At 36.7% G+C, this 21,188-nt stretch overlaps 1 protein-coding gene across 7 annotated transcripts in view; it reads left to right on the plus strand.

Moving 5' to 3' along the window:
• Positions 1-21,188, plus strand: part of PCDH11X (protocadherin 11 X-linked) — a 520,325-nt gene that overhangs the window by 72,425 nt on the left and 426,712 nt on the right. For 5 of the 7 annotated variants that reach the window (XM_075106680.1, XM_075106676.1, XM_075106682.1 and 2 more), the window contains 2 exons: positions 5,274-5,321; positions 7,928-10,414. In XM_075106680.1, the coding sequence (XP_074962781.1) occupies positions 5,274-5,321; positions 7,928-10,414 (2,535 nt within the window). Of the gene's footprint in view, positions 1-5,273; positions 5,322-7,927; positions 10,415-16,659; positions 18,224-21,188 lie in introns of those variants that run through there. The other 2 variants (XM_075106683.1, XM_075106677.1) reach the window with 2 other exon arrangements.

Consider the following 21,188-nt stretch of genomic DNA (forward strand, 5'->3'; position numbering starts at 1 on the left):
TGTTTCTATTTTCTTGTCTACAAGTGGCTGTCAGTTTTAATCTCCTTCTGCCTGAAAGTACTGATCTGGTTATAGAGCAGGTAGTGAATGGGAGGGCATTACAGGTTCACACTGCTCCAACACCCAGTCAGCATTCATCTGAGAGCTCTAAAATGTGTGATTAGGAGCTGAAGATACCTTGTTTGGCTGTCGAAGCAAAACGAGGTTGTGATTTAAGAGCTGTTCTGAACAGCAATACAGAACTGTTAGCTGTTACCTCCAAGAGCACAGTGATGCATTAGAGAATTGCATCGCTAAAACATGTACTCATTTATTTCCCTTTTTTAGAGATCCTCCATTCTGTTCCTGTTGCTGTTCTCAACTAGGAAAGTGAGCAAATACATAATTGGCACACATATATAAAGCAAATATCAAAATTAACTTGTTGAATATATTGTTGCCTAATACAAATCCTAATTTTTTCCTTCATTATGTATCTATAGTGTCACTCCAAAGACAGAGAACATACTGAAGGACAAGTCAGGCATCTGCAGCTGTATCTATCTGGGTGTGGAAACATGAGAATTCAGAGTGAAGCTCAAACATATTTAATACCTTAATCTGAACACCTTCAGGCACATTGAAAATGTAGCTTCCTGTTCAATAGGATGTCTGTGAATATTTCTGAACAACTATAATGGAGGAGTTTAAAGGGGAGGTTACTTCCCTAATTGCTTTACCTGCAGCTATTGACCCGTCTTCTTTTGGGAAGAGTGTCTCTAAATGAAAAAACTTTTGTTTGAAGTTTAAGATTCTAAAGGTGAGTTTCTAAAGTTATGTTCTAAAATTTAGTTTAATACATGATTGGTAATTCTGAAGTGGCTGGCTCTTTCAGACAAGCTACAAACCTTAGACAACTGATAAAATGTCTCTGACTTCATTTTCCCATCTTTAGGTAGTGGTACAGCTATTTATATAGCAGGAGTATTGTTAAGATAAATTCTGTAAAGTTTTGTGGTACAGTTGCATATTTTGCTGAAATATATAATTGTACGTCTACAGAACATTGTGCAAGACTAGTCAAGTGACAGCCCAATTTCTGCTGCCACTTTTTTTGTATGCAATTATTTTGGTATTTTTATATCATGTTGATGCAGTAATGTGGATACACCGTTACTCTGACCCTAGTATAATATTCACTGTCTCTAATCGTTACTCCTTAATGGAGGTGAACATGATCTAATAAATACATTCTGAGAATTGGATGCCAAGAATTGAGGAGAATGCAAAAAGTCTGCATCTCAGAAAAAAATTATCTGTCTGTCTATCTGCCTATTTATCTATCAGTCTTAGAAAATAAAGTTGACAGTGTTTGGAACACGACAAGATTGAAAGGAACTCTTTACAGAAAGGAACAAATAATCTGAATGGATTAAGGAGGCTCAAGTGATGTAATTGTTTGAACTGTGTGAGTCTTTTTGTAGTAACATTAAATTCAGATTTCCAAGGAAGCAGTTTCGTGTTTAGGTATACCGCCTAGCCTTTTTTCTTCAGAAAATCAGTATTAAATGCATTGATTGTCTGCTGCTTCATTCCATATTATATTTTTTACTGTTCCTTTCCAGCATGAAATGGTTCGTTATTATCCTTGTGTTCTATTGATCCCATCTACAGCATTTCGCTTTTTGTCTGCTTCATAGGGCGAGCAAGGTTTTGTGTGTGGTTGTATATGTATATATGGAGAGGAAATCTTTGGCAGTGCTTTGCATTTGTAGAAGCTCTTTTATAATCAAAGATGGAAAACCAGCAAGTTATGATATAGACATTGCTAATGAATGATGCCCTGAACTTTTACGTAGGGATAGAGCTAATTAGGATTCTGAATGCACAAAATTAACTTTAGGTTCTTGCATGATTGGAAGCTTCCAAGTCCTCCGTTTGCTGTGGTTTTGAACCTGTAGGTTCAGTTTGGTTGGAGCTAAGCTTTGACTTACTTCAAAGGAAACCACGTGAAACTCTGTGTTACTGACAGAAAACAATAAAATGAACAAAACCCATAGGACTCTTGCCCTACAAATTAAAAGTCTGTAGTTGTTTTGACAAAGAGCTACTGTTTCAAATAGGTAAACAGCTTTGCATCTGCTGAGTTTTGCATTATAAAAATTTCTTACCTTTGTAATTATATTTTCTCCTTTAAGGTACTGTCACTCAGTTCATAAGGCAACCATCAGTATTAATAATACATATTTCAAGTAACTTTGGGTTGTAAGCTGTGCGAGGTGATGAGGGTAGTGACTGTGCAGTCTTTAAACAGGACAGCTGTCCAACAAATTTTAATCTTCTAGACTGAGTGAACACGTGAATTGTACACTGTGTAAGTAATAGCAGACAAGGGACCTTTATTAGAGCTACAACACTTAAGATATTATAGATCTGAGTATACGAGTATGCACATATTACTGGAACTTGCATCCATTATTGACTATCGTATAGAATATTTTGTGGTTAAGGCTTTAGCATGGCTTTGGGAATTCACATTTTCACATCCGAAGTATCACCTTTGGAAGAAAAATCCAAGTTTAATTTTCAGCTTTTATTACAAATGCTGTCCAATGTATAACTGTTGTCTAGTTTTCTGCATTAGGAATGGAAATTGTGCTATTATACTATTTTCTTTCCTAATATAACACTACAGTTACAGATTAGTTCCATATGTCTTGATAAAAACAGACAAGGAAACAGTGGCTGGGACCTGTCTTGTAATTTTGCAGGAGACCTGCAAAGGTTGTCTGTGTTGCTATATCTGAAATAACTAGCAGTTAGCAAACATGCATTATTTCCTGGACTTTCTGAAAAGATTTTAGGGTTCTTTGGCCACAAGATTGCATTTCAGCCAAAGGTTTTATTATTAAGTAAATACTTCAGTGAGTTAATGAATTACTCTCTAATGGGAAGCTGATCTTTTTATCTTTTTTGTTCTTTTTTCTTTTTATGTCTTTTTAACATTTTGTTCATTTTATTTCCCTGTATTGCTGTATTTGGCCTGCTGGAACTTAGCCACTCTGAATCTGCTTATTTTAGGTTTCAGGCAGAGTAAGATATCTAAAAAATAATAAAACTAGCTGATTTTACGAGGATTGTTGACATATAATAAATAAGCATGCACTTCTAAAAACTTCTCACAGTCTTCTTGCAGTATTCATTGAAATGAGTTACTGTAGAACATCAGTAAAAGTTCATTATGTGCATGTTGTCTAGCCCTTGACTTTTAAGACTCAGTTGAACTAAAGACATACATCCTGTAATGTGTTTGTCATTTATAGTGCAGGAAGATAATTATTGATATTAAGCATGGGGCGAAGCTGTAGACACAAAACAATGAACTGTCTTTGCTTGTGTGCCTTTCTCTAAAGGTTCAGAATACCCTACTGTCATGCTTTAGCCGGCAGCTCAGCCCCACACAGTTGCTCGCTTACTCCCCGACCGGTAGATGGCTCGGTACGCATGGGCCAGGCCCCAACACGTTGCAGTTATCTGTGTCTCTCTGGAGTTCCCAGCATAACAACATACTTTCTCCAAATATTCTACTAGTTTTTTAGGATTCTGCACTTGTTCGGGGGTGAAATTCCAAAACACTGGGCGTGCCCACTGCCCTAGGTATTTGCCCATGCTATCCCACATGCCCTGCCACTCGTAACTATCAAGCCTTGGGGCAGATTTCTGGGTGCTATTCTTAAGTTGCTTAGTCAAAACTAAAACAACATGCCCAAAACCTAACAATAAGTGCACCTTAACCATCCAAGGATGTTCAAGATACAAAAACGTTGTTGTAGTAGAGGCAGAGACATCATAGAACGAAGTTGCAAAGGTACTATTCTGTATTTCCTCCATATAAAACCTCTCAGAGGAGGAGGTATAATTGCTAATTGCCTCAACAAGGTGGTATCCAAAGTACAGTAACGGTTTCAGCAAAAACCCCAAATACCAGATAAAGCTGAAAACGAGTGTTTGTATAACAAACCTTGTAGGCAAAACATTACTAATCACAGCAGAACACAGCAGACTCAACAAACCAACACAGATCTTTAACACCAACTGCAAAAAGGACAACATGGTGCTGTGACCAGCAGCTGTTGTTATCTCCAAACCTTGAGCCCCACGTTGGGCGCCAAAAAGACTGTCGTGGTTTAGCGGCAGCTCAGCCCCACACAGCCGCTCGCTCACTCCCCCACCGGTAGATGGGGGAGAGAATCAGAAGGGTAACGCTTGTGGGTTGGGATAAGAACAGTTTAATAATTAAAATTAAAAGAAACAACAGATATGCAATGTAAAGGAGAACAACGAGAGGCGCAAAGCCCCGGGGGAGGGGGGAAGGGAGGGGAGAGGGGAACGAACCGCAAGCGATGCAGCTGCTCACTGCCCGCCAACCCGATACTGCGCCGCCCCCGAGCCGCAACTGCCCCCCCCCAATATACTGGTCATGGTGTCACATGGTATGGAATGAACCTGCCATTGGCCAGTTGGGGTCAGCCGCCTCCGCCATGGCCCCGCCCCTCCCAGCCCCCCACCCCCCACCCCCCCGCCACAAGGCAGAGCTGGGAAGCTGGAAAGGTCCCCAACCCCCCACAGTGAGGAGAATTAACCCCTTCTCAGCCAAAACCAGCACACCTTCCTGAACGAAGATGGAGGACAGTGTTGACCTATTCTTTGTCAGTTAACAATGTATAGTTATTATATACAGTTATAGAATTTGTAATGTTTTAAGAAATAATTACTGATAGACTGTCTTAATTTCAGAGTACTTTGTATCACAAGCAGTCATTTCTGTATGGATATTTAGTACAATATATTCTTTCCCTTCCCTATTTCTTTGAGGAAATTACTATATCACCTTACTGGTGTGCAAGTGCAAGTTCATAAGATGTTTTGAACACAACAGACCATGCTGGTTATGAGCGTTAACCAGAAGCTGGTCTTTTCTCCCACTCCTCTCAATAATGAAGTCCACATTACAATTTGTGGCGTGAAAGAACATTAATTATAGTGTCCAGGTAGTCAATACCCCATGGATTTAACAAAACACTGCTGTGAGAGCCTGTGGTACCGCAATATGTATGTCTAAAGGCAAGTCATGTGTCGACTTGAGGTGCACCTTGTCACATGCAGTCCTGTCCATAATACTAGAAGCTCTTCTAGCTTATCACATTAAGTGTCCGTGTGTCATTATGTATTTATTAATCTATCTAAATGTTAAAATTCTTAAAAAACTCTCTAATTTTTTATTTACATGACAGCCCAAAACAGCTCCGAAAAGGACATTTGGATCCATTACAAATGATCAGGTAAATATACGGTAGGGAGTGTTCAACAAGAATATCAGTTTCATTATTTCAGAGACTACTGTGTACATGAATCCACTGAAAAGGGTGTCATGAAAATGGAATAAGGTAACAGAGTTGCTTATTGCCCCAATAAAGAATCTTGTGATCAGGGCCAGAGCTTCTTAAAGCTAAACCTGGCTCTGAAATGGGCATTACCTTGATTTGTCTCAAATAGTTAGGTTACATTGCTTAAACTGTCTTTTTAGACTAAAAAAAGTCAACCTCTCTTTATTTCTCACTCCCATCCTTCTGTAGTGGTGGACATAATAATATAGCAGAATATTTTTACCAGTCATTTTAATGGTGAAAAGGTACTATGTAAGTGTTAAGAATCTATTATGCTTTTCCTATGGACTCATACCCTTCCTCGTGGGAATAAAGCCTTCAGTTCACTGGGGTAATGTGCTGACTGAGGTACAGTTCAGTCCAAATAACAACCTGACCCTAATGGAAATTTTCACTTCACTGAGGTTTTAATGATGATAAAACCATTCACTTCAACATCAAGAATTTAATCCCAAGGAGTTTTCTTCATGTTTTTCTCAGGATTTTAAACTCTCAATTTCTTTGCTTATGAGGGAAAGAATTATATTTTTTTTTCTATAATTTTTTAAGATTATAATCTTAAAGCTGTGTTTCTTGAATGTTTCATCATTTTTTGGAGTATTTAGAATGGGAGAACTGTTCATTCTCAGAAAATGTGTTTGTTAAAATGCAGCGTAATGTCACAGCTAACCTTATCCCTTAAACAATGTGAAATAGGCTTGCTTGAATTAGGAGAAAGTATAATTTGTTCTTTTTTTTCCTGTAGTTTAAAAAGATGTATAAACTTGTAATGAATAACAAGAAATACTTGTGGATAATTAACTTGGAAGAGATCTTTGCATTCTTTTCTGTTTTTCCAGTAGTTTACTGCTAGTGACGGGGAACCGAAGCTCTATATTTTATATAAAACTCATATGGTATCATGAAAAATATCCTTCTCATACTTGATAGTTAAAGAAAAGCAGAAATGGGTATGCATATATATAGCTGCATGTATTCAAAGTCTATTTGAAGTGTTTGTTGTAGTTGTGGGATCTAATGACAGAATAATCAGTACCCATCTGTCAACTTGTGTACAAATAAAGAAGTAAAAGATAGATGACAGGTTTTTTTTCCACTAGCTTCTGGTAGCTTTTTTTCTGGAAGTCCATGTTAAAGCATAGAGTATATAATACATTATTTCTCAGTAATTATGAAATTTATTGCAAATAACTGCTAGCCAGATTGAAGATGAAGGGGAAACTCTCACTCTGCCTTCATGAAGAGATCAGCATAGAATCACCATTCTAAAATTTAACCTAATTGGTTCAAAATGTATATCTTGATTTAGAAGCGATTTGCAAGGCTTATGTTTTCATGGGCCTTCTGCTAAAGAAGCCAAAGCTGTATTTGCTTTATGGTTTCAACTGTTTTCATCTTTGTCGATGCTTTCTGGTTTTGGTCACCCTATACATTCAGCTGTAGTGATCTGCATTCTAGCTCTGCCCTTATGGAAAACACGGCTGGAAAACTGCCTTTACATCCCTTCTTTCTCTGAAGGGTGAGAGATGAGAGAGAAGAGGATAACTGTGGCATTCCTAATTCCTGCTTGTCTGAGGAGACAGCAGAAGAGGGAATCTATTTGCAGATTCCGATCTTTATTTTAGCAGGGAACTTTGTCAACATTAGGGTTTTAAAAAAAGCTATGCTTGTGCAATATGTGTAGCATTTCTTTGCAATTCCACGAGTGTTAGTTGTTCAACAAACCCCATGAAAAAATTTGATTATTTTCAAATTGATCTCATAGTTCTGTGACTTTTTTTTGAAATGAAAATTGATCTCCTTTTCTCACTGGGATTGTAGTTTTCACTACAAATATAAAATATATAATGATGACGAAAGGAATGATTTTAGTGCATTTTTAAATATATTTCTAATAAACTGTTATGACTTAGTTTTGTCTGTAACATCTAATGCCTCAATTATGCAGTAAGCCCCTTTTCAATGACGGTGGTGTTTCTTTATGCTGGTGGTTTCAGACCATGTCCAGAGTTGCTCCATGAACAGAGAAACAGTCCCTTTATCTTTCTTGTTTTCCTTGAAATTCAGTATTGGTTTCCATTCTCCAGTGTATGCATCCTTTCTTGCCTTTGGACGTGGTTGAATTTTGGCTTCGTTCCTCTTCTCCACGCTCACTCATACAACAGCGAAACCAAATTGCATCTGTCCAGGAATTTAATAACTAAGAAACTAGTTAGAAAAACAAAGCAAAACACAGAACCACCCACTCCAAACTCACCCTCCCTGTTTTTCTAAAGTATCTGTTTCTTCACACACAGAGCTTTGCTCTGGAGCTTTCTTAAGGCCCTAGACCTTAAAGCAAAATCGGCAATTACAAAATAAAGGTAAATATATAAATGTGTATTCCTGTATACAGTATATATATAAAATATACATTCCCTGACAATTTCAGAATATTAATGAGATATTTCTCTATTTAAATATACTGTCATGATAAAGTGTGTTCTTTTTGTGTTTTGTAGGGTCAAAATGTATTTGGTCTTGATATAATTGAGACACCTGAGGGAGATAAGTGGCCTCAACTGATTGTCCAGCAGATCCTGGATAGGGAGCAGAAGGATACCTATGTGATGAAAATTAAAGTTGAAGATGGTGGAAGCCCTCCAAGATCTAGCACTGCCATCCTGCAAGTCACAGTGACGGATGTAAATGATAATCGCCCAGTCTTCAAAGAGAATGACATCGAAGTCAGTGTTCCAGAAAATGCTCCAGTGGGCACCTCTGTTTCTCAGCTCCATGCCACTGATGCAGACCTGGGCTCAAATGCACAAATCCACTTCTATTTCAGCAATCAGATCTCCAGTTTGGCCAAAAGGCTGTTTGCCATTGATAACACCACTGGCCTCATCACTATAAGAGAACCACTAGACAGAGAGGAATCTCCTGTACACAAATTAACTGTTTTAGCAAGTGATGGCAGTTCAACTCCATCAAGAGCAACAGTGACTGTTAATGTCACAGATATTAATGACAATGTCCCATCAATAGACACCAGGTACATCATCAATCCGGTGAACGGGACAGTGCTTTTGTCTGAGAAGGCTCCCCTTAATACAAAAATAGCATTAATAACAGTAATGGACAAGGATGCTGATCTGAATGGAAAAGTTACTTGTTTTACAGATCATGATGTCCCTTTTAGGCTAAAGCCAGTGTTTGATAATCAGTTTCTTCTGGAGACAGCCACGTTTCTAGATTATGAAGCCACACGGGAATATGCCATTAAAATAGTGGCTTCAGATTCAGGGAAACCTCCCTTAAACCAGTCTGCAATGCTCCTGATCAAAATTAAAGATGAAAATGACAATGCCCCAGTTTTTACACAGCCTATCATAGGTCTTTCCATCCCTGAAAACAATGCTCCTGGTACTCAGCTAACCAAGATAAGTGCTACGGATGCTGACAGTGGGCGCAATGCTGAGATCAGCTACATCCTGGGTTCTGACGCACCCCCTATTTTCAACCTTGACCGCCGTACAGGCATTCTGACAGCAGTGAGAAAGCTGGACAGAGAAAAGCAAGACAGGTACTCCTTCACTGTGCTGGCTAAGGATAATGGGATGCCACCCCTGCAGACCAATGCTACTGTGACAGTATCTGTCCTGGACCAGAATGATAACAGCCCCACTTTCACACATAATGAATATAATTTCTATGTGCCAGAAAACTTACCCATGTATGGCACAGTGGGGCTTATCACAGTTACAGATGCTGACTCCGGAGAGAATGCTGCAGTCACTCTCTCTATATTAAATGGTAGAGATAATTTCATTATAGATCCACTTACTGGTGTAATAAGACCTAATATTACCTTTGACAGGGAACAGCAGGGGTCATATACTTTCCAGGTAAAAGCTGTGGATGGAGGAAGACTGCAGCGTTCCTCAACTGCCAAAGTGACCATCAATGTTGTTGATGTAAATGACAACAGGCCTGTTTTTGTTATTCCTTCATCCAATTATTCGTATGAGTTGGTTCCAACATCAGCCACACCAGGGTCTGTAGTTACTAAAGTCTTTGCAGTTGATAATGACACAGGAATGAATGCAGAGCTCCGCTATAGCATCATAGGTGGGAACTCAAGGGGCTTGTTTACAATTGACCAATTAACAGGCAATATTACTTTGAAAGAGAAGGTAATTACATCAGATCATGGCTTGCATAGACTGGTGATAAAAGTCAATGACCTAGGACAGCCGGAGTCTCTTTATACTATAGCTCTTGTGCATTTATTTGTGAATGAGACAGTCACCAATAGTTCCTATGTACAAGAGCTAGTGCGCAGAAATACGGAAACTCCAGTTGGCCAGAATGTTGGGGATGGTGAGATAACCCCACAAACCAATGATTATGTCAAGATCATCATTGCCATTATTGCAGGCACTATGACAGTTATTCTGGTGATTTTTGTAACTGCTTTAGTACGGTGCCGCCAGACACCTCGGCACAAGGTTGTCCAAAAAAACAAGCAGAGTGGTGAATGGGTTTCCCCAAACCAAGAGAATAGGCAGATCAAGAAAAAGAAGAAGAAAAAGAAGCGCTCTCCAAAAAGCCTCCTCCTCAACTTTGTGACTATCGAAGAATCTAAGCCTGATGATCCTGGCCATGAGCACATAAATGGCACTTTAGACATTCCTGTAGAGCTAGAAGAACAGACTATGGGAAAATATAACTGGGCCACCACACCAACCACATTTAAGCCTGATAGCCCAGATTTAGCAAAGCACTACAAGTCTGCTTCTCCACAGCCTACCTTTCAAATTAAACCTGAGACTCCTGTACCCCCCAAGAAGCACCATGTCATTCAGGAACTGCCTCTAGATAACACCTTTGTGGTGGGCTGTGACTCACTCTCCAAGTGCTCCTCGAGCAGCTCGGACCCTTACAGTGTTTCTGAATGCAGCTGTCAAGGAGGCTTCAAGACCCCAGGCCCCATACACACCAGACAGGTAATGGAAATTTTAAGGTGCTCTCTTTCTCCCTCCCTTCTTACTTTGCTACTCCTATAACTCTAGCTCTAAGCACTGCAAAATAACTTTTTCTGCAAGGATGAAAAGTTTGAAAGGTCATGTTTGATTGAGGCATTGAAAGGTAAACAATTTGAGATTCATCAGTGTTAACCGAGATACAAGAAAATGACTGAGCAGTGAATTATTACACTGGTGGGTATTCCTGGCTGCAGATGGCAGTATGGCACTTCCTGCATTGCTGCAGTACCTAGCGCAGCTCTGTGAGGCAGAGAGGGGTTATGGTACTGTCCTCTGTAGGATTGTATGCTCAAGAATTGAAGTCATCTAGGCCAGGTGGAAAGCAATAAAGCTTTACAGGATCTGATAAGTGGCTCTTAATATTAATGGAGTCCGGAATTGCAGCCTTCATTTGGGCATAGCTTTACTTCAAGGTCTCTCAAAAGTAGGCAAGGATTTTCCTCCGAGAGTTTCAGTGCCATTTTCAGATTAGAAACATACTGGAGTACTTAAATCTGGTGGAATGACACAGTCAACAGGCAAAGTTAGGGGAAAATTCAAAAGAACAGTATAATTAATCTCACTTTTTTGCTGCTGTGCCTGATAAACCAGGTATTAGCTCCTCAGAAATTCAGTACAGCAAAGAAAATGTCTAAAGAATCCTCAGCTTAAAATTAAAAATTAAATGAGAACCAAAGTACCTTTTATTCTTCAAGACCCTACAGAAAGGCTTTAAGTCACTGGAAATTGAATCTAATATTTCACCATATTCTGGAAAGTGTCATTAATAATAAAGCTTTGCTGTTTGTCTGTTTACTTCTCTTTCTTCACAGATATCACAGAGTTTTCAGTGAAAATAGTTTTCTAGTTAAGCTTTAATTAGTCAAGGAATTAATCATTAAAGAAACAAATATTTTAGGAGATTTTATTGTATTATTGATAATATATTTTAATACTATTGCTCGGAAACAAATCCTCAGCATGACTGTCTGTTAGACTTTTTGCTCCAGCTGAGGTTTTGATGTTTTTTTTTTTTCTGTGGGCTTTGTTTTATTATCACTATAGTGATAAAATGTGCCTAAAAAAAGCTCCTCATTCAAAGTAGTCATATTTTTGAAAACTGCAGGATGGGTTTTTTATTTTCTTGTATTTTGTTCCCCTTACCAACACAAATCTGTGCAGTAGTCCATATCACTACACTTTATAAAACTTTCATCTTTTTCTGAGATGCATTAGCAGAAAAGTTGAAGGGAAAAAAAGAGAATTTCTGAATTTCTTATTTCTAAGACGTGACAGCAATGAAAAATAGCTTTTTGAGATTTGAGTATTTTCTGTTAAAGGTATTTGAATGTGCTAATTTAAATTACACATTAGAAAAGCTTCTTGTTAATTTGTACATCTGTTTGAACTCTCATAACTCTGAGGAGGGTGGCGGTGTTTTCAGCATCTCTGTGGGCCTGATCTAAGTGATTTTTCAGTTGAGCTGTGGTTTACTTTCTCTGAGTCAAAAAGATTCTTCCATTGTCTGCTCAAATACACTTTGTCATGTAGTAATGCTGCTAACAAAGAAAGCAAGCTCATGACTCTAGGTTTTTACTAACATAGTTCTTCCATCAGAAGGGACTTTTAAAGTAGAATGGAAAGCAATTCTCGTCTTTAGAAGCTGGTTGGGGAAAAGAGCATTTTCTTTTATCTCTACCTTAAAGGTCAATGGCAGGGACTTCCTATCTGGAAGAGCAGAATAGAACTGGGTTATTTTATTACTCATTACCTGATATTAGCTTATCTTCATATAGCTGTACCTGAAATTGTATTAGTATGATGCGCTGAATATATCAAAGAGGGATTAATATTGCTATATTTGTATTGACTTTGTTAAATCTACAGTTATTCTTTTAGGATTATTTTTCTGTATGAAAGTATTCACATTGTATCTCGCTATCAATGGCCTTTTACACTAATTTGAAAACAACATTTACCTCTACACACATGAATTCACATTTTTATTACTTATTTAAATACAATATAAATAATTTGATTAATGTATTTATTTAAATAAATTTGGCAAGAAAGGCCACTAGAGATAAATCCTTTGTCTTGGACTGTGATCACAAAGGCAGACCTGTATTTCATGTTAAGAAAATCGAGCAAAGTATTTCTTAAATGTCAACAGATCTTTTAAGTCAGTCTTACTCCTAACCTGGGTTTGTATATTGTAGTCTGTATAGTTTTATCTCCTGTGGGTCTGGAGAAGGGGGCTCAGGACAGACTAACTTCGAGTTGTCACTGTTAGCCACTAAAGAAATGAAACAAACAAAAATAAGCTTCTGCCACAGTGCTTTAGATGTCATGCTGTCCTGCCATCCTCCAGCCTCGGAGGCTAACAGGATGTTTATGGGTAATGATGCATTTGTGTCATGCACTCTCTGAATTTTCAGAAAACTGTAGGACAGTCTGGAGAATTGAAGGAGTATAAGTTCAGTTAGAAAGGGAGATGTGCTAGTTTGAAAATGAAAATATGTCAAATGTGAGAAAAAATATTTTACTTTACCAATTACTGTAATGCATCCCTTTTACAAGCCAGAAGCTCTCTGAAGGAGGCTAAAGAAGATTACATTCACTATGAAGATATCTCTTCAGTATCTAATGGGTGCTGATATTAACAGGCCACACATCTCAACTGTTCTTAGTTTTGTCCATGTAAGACTTTCTACTCATATATTTGAAATAATATTGAGATAAAGCTAAAAATATATGTTTTCTTCTGAAGCTCTAAATTCGGTATATGTCTGAATGGTATTGATTCAGGTCTTTAAAGAAAGGAAATTATGTGTTTGCTTTACTGCTAAATTTGTCTACGTGATCTATAAAACGACAAGGTCATTATAGCAGCTGTACTCAAAAAGCATGCAAGAGCAGATCGAAAGGTTTTTCTACTAAAAAAGCCAAAGTATCTCTTAGTGGTCATGTGAGCAAATAAAGACAGCAATGCAACAGCTGACATTTTTATGGAGAAGGAATCAGAGACTCCTGAAGCAGCTGAGGACACATTGAACCATGAACTCTACAGGAAGTCAAAGAGAGACAAGTATGGTCCTAATGTAATCTCCTCTAAGGGAGAGATCGAGCTTCTGTTGTACTTGTGTGTGAGAAAGGTCAAGGGAGAGAGATATCAATATTATTTTGAGGTAGGAATTAATAAATACTGGTGTCAGTAGACCTTCAGAACAGCATGCTTTCTTTTGGGATGTAGTAGAGCTAATTCTTTTAAAGAAGTTTTCCCAAGTGATAAGCTGTGAAGGGGCTTCTTATTCATACTAAGTTTTTCAAACTGGGATATTTGGATGCTCAGAAAATCAAACTGACTTTCAGTGTCATCAGATTTTCATTGTTTTGGTAGTTGTGGGCCTCAGAAAGATGTATTTCTTTGGTAGAAAAACATACAGCATCTTTAAAGTTTATCTGTCTGAAAGCTTTGGAAAAGCTCAGTTGCTTTTGACATTTACCTTAGTGAGAGCAGACTCTGTGAATTATTCCATACTGACATAAATCATCTAATTCTTTTTGCATTTGCACTGGAGTGATGAAAAGAAAGGAGAGGTTTTTTCCAGTCTAGTTTTCATGTAGTATGTAACACAGTTTTAAAATCTGAAATCTTTGCTCAAGTACTTTAAACAACTTTCAGACAATTCAAATGCCTGTCTAGGTATCAACCCCTCTATTCAAAACATGCGTAATTATGGAGTACAATGTTATCTCTGGCAGCTTGGTTCGAAGAAACTACTGCCACAAAGTTTCATTAGAACTTCCCATTCGTCCTTCTTCTTGTCCCTTTCTTTTAATTACTGCTATTTCAGACATTCTTTTCATTTGAAAATAGTATAATGCATAGTATAGGAACAGTAGAAATCTTTGAAAAGAAACACCTGGTCACTCAGGAAGGGTCCTGTGATCCTTTGTGTTGTCATTTTAAACTTAAGAACAAGTTTTATCTGACTTTGTGTTAGTGAAAGAGTGTGACTGTTCATGAAAGCAGCACTGGAGAACTCGGTTGTTTCAGTCCACTTCTTCCACTGATAGAGCTGGAAGCTGCGATCATGCTTTGAATCTATGAAACAGCCTTTTGCTGTTTCTCCCTGTTTCACAGTGGAGTCTGATCTGTATGTTAATTTAGCTCCACAGCTAGTACACTATACCATCTTTGGGAAGTTGTTGAGGGAGTGAACAGGAATGCAGATTGATTTTTCTCCTATTTACTAACACAAATCTTCATTAGTTGATTTTAGTTCCCAGGATTCTATCAACTGTGAACATGTCCTAACTTAAGAATAAAAATAGGAAGTACATTGCCTTTTTGGGGCCCTACTGTGTAATTCGTGACTGCTTAGACCTGCTTACAGTTATGATATATTTGGGTTTCTGATTCTGGTTTAAAATGTGGTGAAAAGTCATTATTATTACTTACTATGAGACCAGTGTCCTTACGATGTGAATTGAAAGAATATTGCACTGTTCCTGAAGGTCATAGCTCTGAAAACTCACCTGTTATGTAAATATTTAGCTGCAGGATTTATTGTTTTGTTTAATAACAGTGAGACTAGTGAGTTTAATCTAGAATACTGTAATAATCAGCAGGCAGTGCTAATGCTTCCAGTATGTAAAAGGGTACAGAGATAACACTGGTACTTTGTGCTGACAAATACAGGGTAAATTACACTCAAAGAGCATTTTCTTTTAAATATCAGCTAAATAGCTGTCGGTATACGCCCCTCCTAAAAGCCGTTTCAGAATTGATTACTATTATTCTAAATATTCTTGTTATTTTCACTTAATTTTCTGGCTGGTTATTTCGCTGGCAGTTCTGATATGCTGCCATGTATATTTATACATTTCAGAAAAAAACCTGAAATTCACATCTGGAGAAAAGATTTCTAACTGAAGGATAAGTGAAAGTCTGTGACTTGGAAGTTAGTGAGCAGTTACTTAAATGTGGAGTACTACTGAAGTAAAGCTGGTCAAGAAAATGCTTTTCCTCTGTGGAACACTTTGAAGAAAAACTTCTTCAGAATTGTTCTTTTAATATATAGTTTTTGTATATCTGGAAAGTGCCCCCTTGCCTCATAGTAGAAGACAAAACCAGAGCACATATGGGAAGTAAAAAGAAATTGATGTTTTGTGTGAGGAAAAAATGAAAAATGTTGAATATGACACTTAAGTAAAAACTAACTTGGATAAAACAAGGGCTTCCCCCCCCACCCAGTAAGAACTTGTTGGCTGAGTTTATACTGAAGTTGGTAGATGAAGTTCCAGCATTAATAACTGGATAATTTTTATGCAGGCTAGAATGATATGCGGTGCTCTCTCTAATAGCAGCTTGCCTTGGGGTAGCGGCAGCATAAATTTTCCTAAACTTGAAATGCGTTTCACCTTCATTTCTCAGTGGGATAACTGAAAAGTTTATTCTTTTCTCCTCATGACCAAACTTTGTTTTTTTAAGTGATCTACAGCTATAAACCATTGTCAACAAAGAAGTCTGATTTCACTGCGGGTTAATTTTCACACTTCTTTCTTTTCCTATTTTCTCCCAGAAGGTATTACACTCAATAATCTACAGTTGATAGCAATTTCCTGACCAGTGAGTGGCTAGTGTCTTGGTGACTGTGGTATTGATAGTGCTTGCTTTCCTGTGAAATAATTGATCAGAATGGCTTAATTTCTGTGATTTTTTCAGGACTCTAACTCTATTGATGATAAATATAGATTAAAGATGCAAAATAACCTTCAAATCAAAATATTGTATGCTCTTTGGAATGATGCTATTGCATGAAGTCTGCTAAAACCCTCTAGAACGTGTTCTAGGTAGGATGGTAGTCTTCTGATAGCTATAATCTCGCAACAGCACTTGGGGTTTTGAGCTCATAAAGCAAAACAAACAAACAAAAAAAAGTAAGATACCTAGCATGACATACACAGAAGCCATTTCTGTGGCTCCTTCTGTTTCAGCATTCTTGCTATGTGTATATAGATGTGTGCAGATATTTGCTTGTGTATAGAAACCTGGAAACACACACACATAAAAAATGGTTGGTTGCTTAGAACAGCAATAGTTCAGTACTTCTTAAGCCATACAGTGATTGACATGGTAGAAATTTGGAAACAAACTTTACTATATATAGGGAAAATTATGCAGGAAAGGGCTTTTCTCATGCTGTTTCTCTGTTTGCCAGCTCTGAACGTCATCGCATCTGATGTTATATACTGAAGTCGTACGTGTACACAATGATGTTAAGCCAGCAAACATGAAAACAAGGAAATAGCACGAGAAAGCCCTTTGTCCTGTCTCTGATTGCCGAAGAAATTTATCGTCTGATCTCCAGAGGGGTTTGGAAGTGATGATGAACTGTTCAAGCTGCCCTACTGAAAGGTATCAAGGGCAAGAATTTTTTAAAACAAAAAGACAAAGAAATTTTAGTACATTGTGCTATAGTGTTCTATAACGTAGTTTTGCTAAGAAAAAAGTAATGTGATCCATCCTTCTTCACATTTGGCGATCATGGTAAATTATTTTGCTTGTAATCTTCTTCTTGTCCCAGATTTTTTTCCTTATTTATTTTAGTTGAAACAATTAGGAATTTTGTTTCTTTAAATATATTAAAAGGGAGCAATAAATTTTATTCATACATTAAAAAGAGAATGTAAAGTTCTTTATACTCCCTGCATTTAAAAGAAAAACAAATGAACTGTTGTCACTTATAGCACCACTATACATGTTAAGGATTAAGTGTTATTTATATCTATTCCATAATATTTTTAATGATGATATTGCTGCTATGGATCATAAGTAGAATTGATCAAATCACTGCTTTCTCATTTTATGGGCACAATAGCAGTAGTGAAAGATGAGTACTTCCTGCTTTCTTATCCACATTTTGTAATAAATGATCACTTTTTAAATAACTGGAAATGATTTACTTGATTTTTAAAAATAAAATTTAGTTTGCATTTTGCTTGCTGAAATCTAGATAATGTCTGTGTAACAGGTGCCATACATTTAACCTTTTGAAGTACTTTTATTTTAAAAAAAGAAGTCATAAACCCAGTGGCTTGCTTTTCAGTGTGATAAAATAGGAAATCTCATACATACATTTTTCACTGTTAGCCAGCACATGGGGAAAAAATGGCCCACTGTTGGGTTTTTTTCCCCAATTATTTCTCTATATAGTTAATTTCTTTTTAATTTAATTTTTTTACATTATAATTTGTTCTTTAGCACCGTTCATTTAGAAAATAAAATTTGAATATCATAGCTTCGTTTGCAGGTTGGTTGCAAGTTCTTGTATATTGCCTCATATTTTAGGGAGTAATGCTTAATATGTATCACTTATAATATTAGAATTTCATATGCAATGCAAAAATCTCTTAGGAAGCAAAGGAGTATAAAGAACCCTGTTTTCTGCACTTATATGAAGACATGTAATATTAGTTTGCTAGAATAAAATGAAATACAGACACTGCTTTTAACTGGGATGTATACAGTATATATAACTTTCTTTTAAAGAAAAAGTTATTAGTGATTCATGAATTAGACTATAACATGGAATTCTTACACATTACTGTATGTTTGATGTAAAGATATTTATAAGCTTGTACTTAATAATCACGTTGCCTCAGTTCTTGGACTGTAGAATGTCTACCATGACTGTTGCCTATAGTTTCCTGCACATTTGCTATCTGGCTCTTTTAAAAATGTGTATTTGGCTATTTGATCTGTAAAATAAATTCTATTAATAATGAAGTACGTATTGTAATTTAGCATATTGTATTGCATTATTATAGCAATGACTGTTACAGAAAATTTTTCATTTCTGATAATGAAATAATTTTCCTGGGAAGAAGTTTATGTATCTGTAAGACAATTTTTGCTATTCCTATTTATCATACCCTTGCAGCATTTCTGCTTTATACTAAAAACCTAACACTTGCAGTGGTTAGACATACAGTAATGATATTTATTGACTCAATGCCACAATTCAGTCTGTTGCTTTGGGTTGAAAGTTCGTTCCTAACAGAGTAAGGAATTTGTTCCAGAAGTATTGTTTAGTGTAAAAAGGATTGGTCCTGCCTGTTGCTATTAAAGTTGTTCACTTAGGTGCTTTGTAGGTGGGTGGTATTCATTAAGAGTAATAACCCTTTGGCCTAGGAGAGCTGTTTGTCAGGAAGACAGTAGGATTTCACAGACTTCCAGTTTCTGTTTTTTCTTTGGTATTTGAATCTTTGGACTTCTGTTCTTATGACAATTAGGTTGGATTTCCTTGATGAGAAAACTCATAAAATTAATGTTTGATTGAGAAAAGCACTAAATAATTTGAATGTTTACATTGAAACTTGTTTTTTTTTCATTAATTGAGTGATAACGAGTTGAGATACTGGACTAGGTTAATCAAACCTCACTTCAAGTGCGTAACTTAGTCATCTCAAGTGGATGTGCAGTTGCCCTCAGTTTTTTCTCTGGTAGTGAAAAGGTATAGATAGACTATAGCAGGTTGTTTTGACTTTAGGACTGCATACTGTCTAGAAGTGCCTATTTTCTTACACCAAGTGTGAAGAGAACCTTTGATAGGTACCTTTCTAATTTAAATGTGCCAGTTACGTGCTTGCAGAGAAAAATATTTTTCATGAGCTTGCTAGTTCTGTTGCTTTTAACCTAGCTAAAAGTCTACCTTTTTCAAAATATTTCACTGGTCATATAATTCTAGTCCATCAAGAAATAATTCTAAAAGTATCTAGGATGATTTTAAACTTCAAAAAAGTTACATGTACAAAATAAAAGGTGCAGCAAGGGGTTGAATTACTGGTCCAGATCAGTAATGTCTCTCCTAGTTCACTCATGACTCAGCACAGCCAAATATAATAACCGTCAAATGCACTAAGGGAAAAGCCAGCAACCTCTTAAGTAGTTCAGTTCATGTGCTTCCTCTGTTTCGATCTTTGTTTTCTTACATCTAAGTATCCCTTTTAAAAAAGTAATTATTTTATAGACTGACACAAGACTTGTTAGAGAGCTCATTTCCTTCTGCTGATTAAATGAGTTTATGAAAGTCTCATGAAAGCCTATATGTGCACTGACCAAATATGTGTGCATGCCAAGTATCAATTTATACACTTCTCAATGACATGAAGGCCAGTCAAAAAATTCTATATTTAGTTTTTGGGTTTTTTTAAAATCAGTATCAGCATCCTGAGTCACAGCTAGGTGTACATATGTCAAAACCATCTCTGTTTCTCAAATGTTCTCACCTACAGAAATACTGTTTTCTGACTTCATAGAAGTTGGAGTAAATTAAGAGCAAAAATCACTGAGTTGACCAAATGTTGCTTTTGAAATTGAAAACTCATTATATTTTGTTTGGAATATCAATCATACTTTCCAAGTTACCTTAGTGTACTTTAGACTGCAATTATTATTACTCTCCATCATCTCAGTAAACTTCTCAAGAGATTCATCCTTTTATCTCATGCACATCGTCACCGCTGTCACCAGTGCAGGCAGGTCTGTGTCTATAGATAAAGTCCTAGAGTTGGTTTTTTTTTTTGTTAGTTACAGTGCTATGTGTGGCTCAGCAAAAAGAACAGTTCTTTATTTGTTGCCAGTTTTACAGAGCAAATTAATCGCATCACTGCTCTTAGACCTACAATGCCAGCAGCCAAAGATGGCTCTCAGATCTGCTGTTCTGCATCCTTTGTCATATTGTCAATGCCTGGATTTCATATGGATGTGTGTCTACCAGAGCTCAATTCCACTCAATCTTAAACATGCCCTGATATCAAGTGAGTCACTCCAAGGAAAAACTATGGCACACAATCTGCAGTTTGTATGAAAGCTGCCTATCAGATCATAAAATACATCGGACTTCAGAGGGTATCTTTAAATCCTTCTGAATTTAATTGAGTGGTGGATTGCTGAAGGGCAGTAGGGCACTGTCAGGAGCAAAGCAGGTTTGTGATGTAAATGGAATTATTTTTTTAACATAAACTGTAATGCGGTGGGGTTTTTTTGTTTCACATTAACTGTGATTTCCCATTTTACCATAAAACATATATTTATGTTATATCCTGCTCTTAAGTATTATTTGTAAAAGCTTTTTCACAAATATTTTTAATATCTATTTTTGTTTTCGGATTGAATAACCGAGTACTGTTCCTTTTATGTGTTATTTATCTATTTCTAAAATAAATTTTAAGATTATATTTGTATACCTTCTGGAGAAGCACCTTTTTTAAAGACACCTCTGGTCTGTTTGCTTAATGCATGCACACCATCAAATCTATACATATACTGGTATGTTTTACAGTGATTAGTAGCTATAATTGTTAAAATAACTTTACCACACAAAAACTACTGTAAAGCTTACTAGTAATCTACCTAAAGAAATATGCTTTTTTCAAAACCTCATACTCCTTCACAGTACTTTTCTTTTGTTTATATTTTCTTCAACAAAATCTGGTCTAAGTAGGAATTCCAAGGGTTGCACATCTTTTAACAGTTTTTACAGGTATGCTGAATCTTTATAGTGTTTAGAGCTAGAGAGAGATATATAGTGCTTACATATCTGTGTATGTAAGTATTGTAGGTGTGTGTTTTATGTGCATATGTATCTGAAGAAAGAGCATGAAGGTGTATATGCATTTATCACATATTTAATAAGCAAAGTTTCTAGGCAGTATACAGTACATAGACTATAACTGAAGATACATG

This window comes from Phalacrocorax aristotelis, chromosome 11, assembly GCF_949628215.1.
Source record: "Phalacrocorax aristotelis chromosome 11, bGulAri2.1, whole genome shotgun sequence".
Lineage (NCBI taxonomy): Eukaryota > Metazoa > Chordata > Aves > Suliformes > Phalacrocoracidae > Phalacrocorax > Phalacrocorax aristotelis.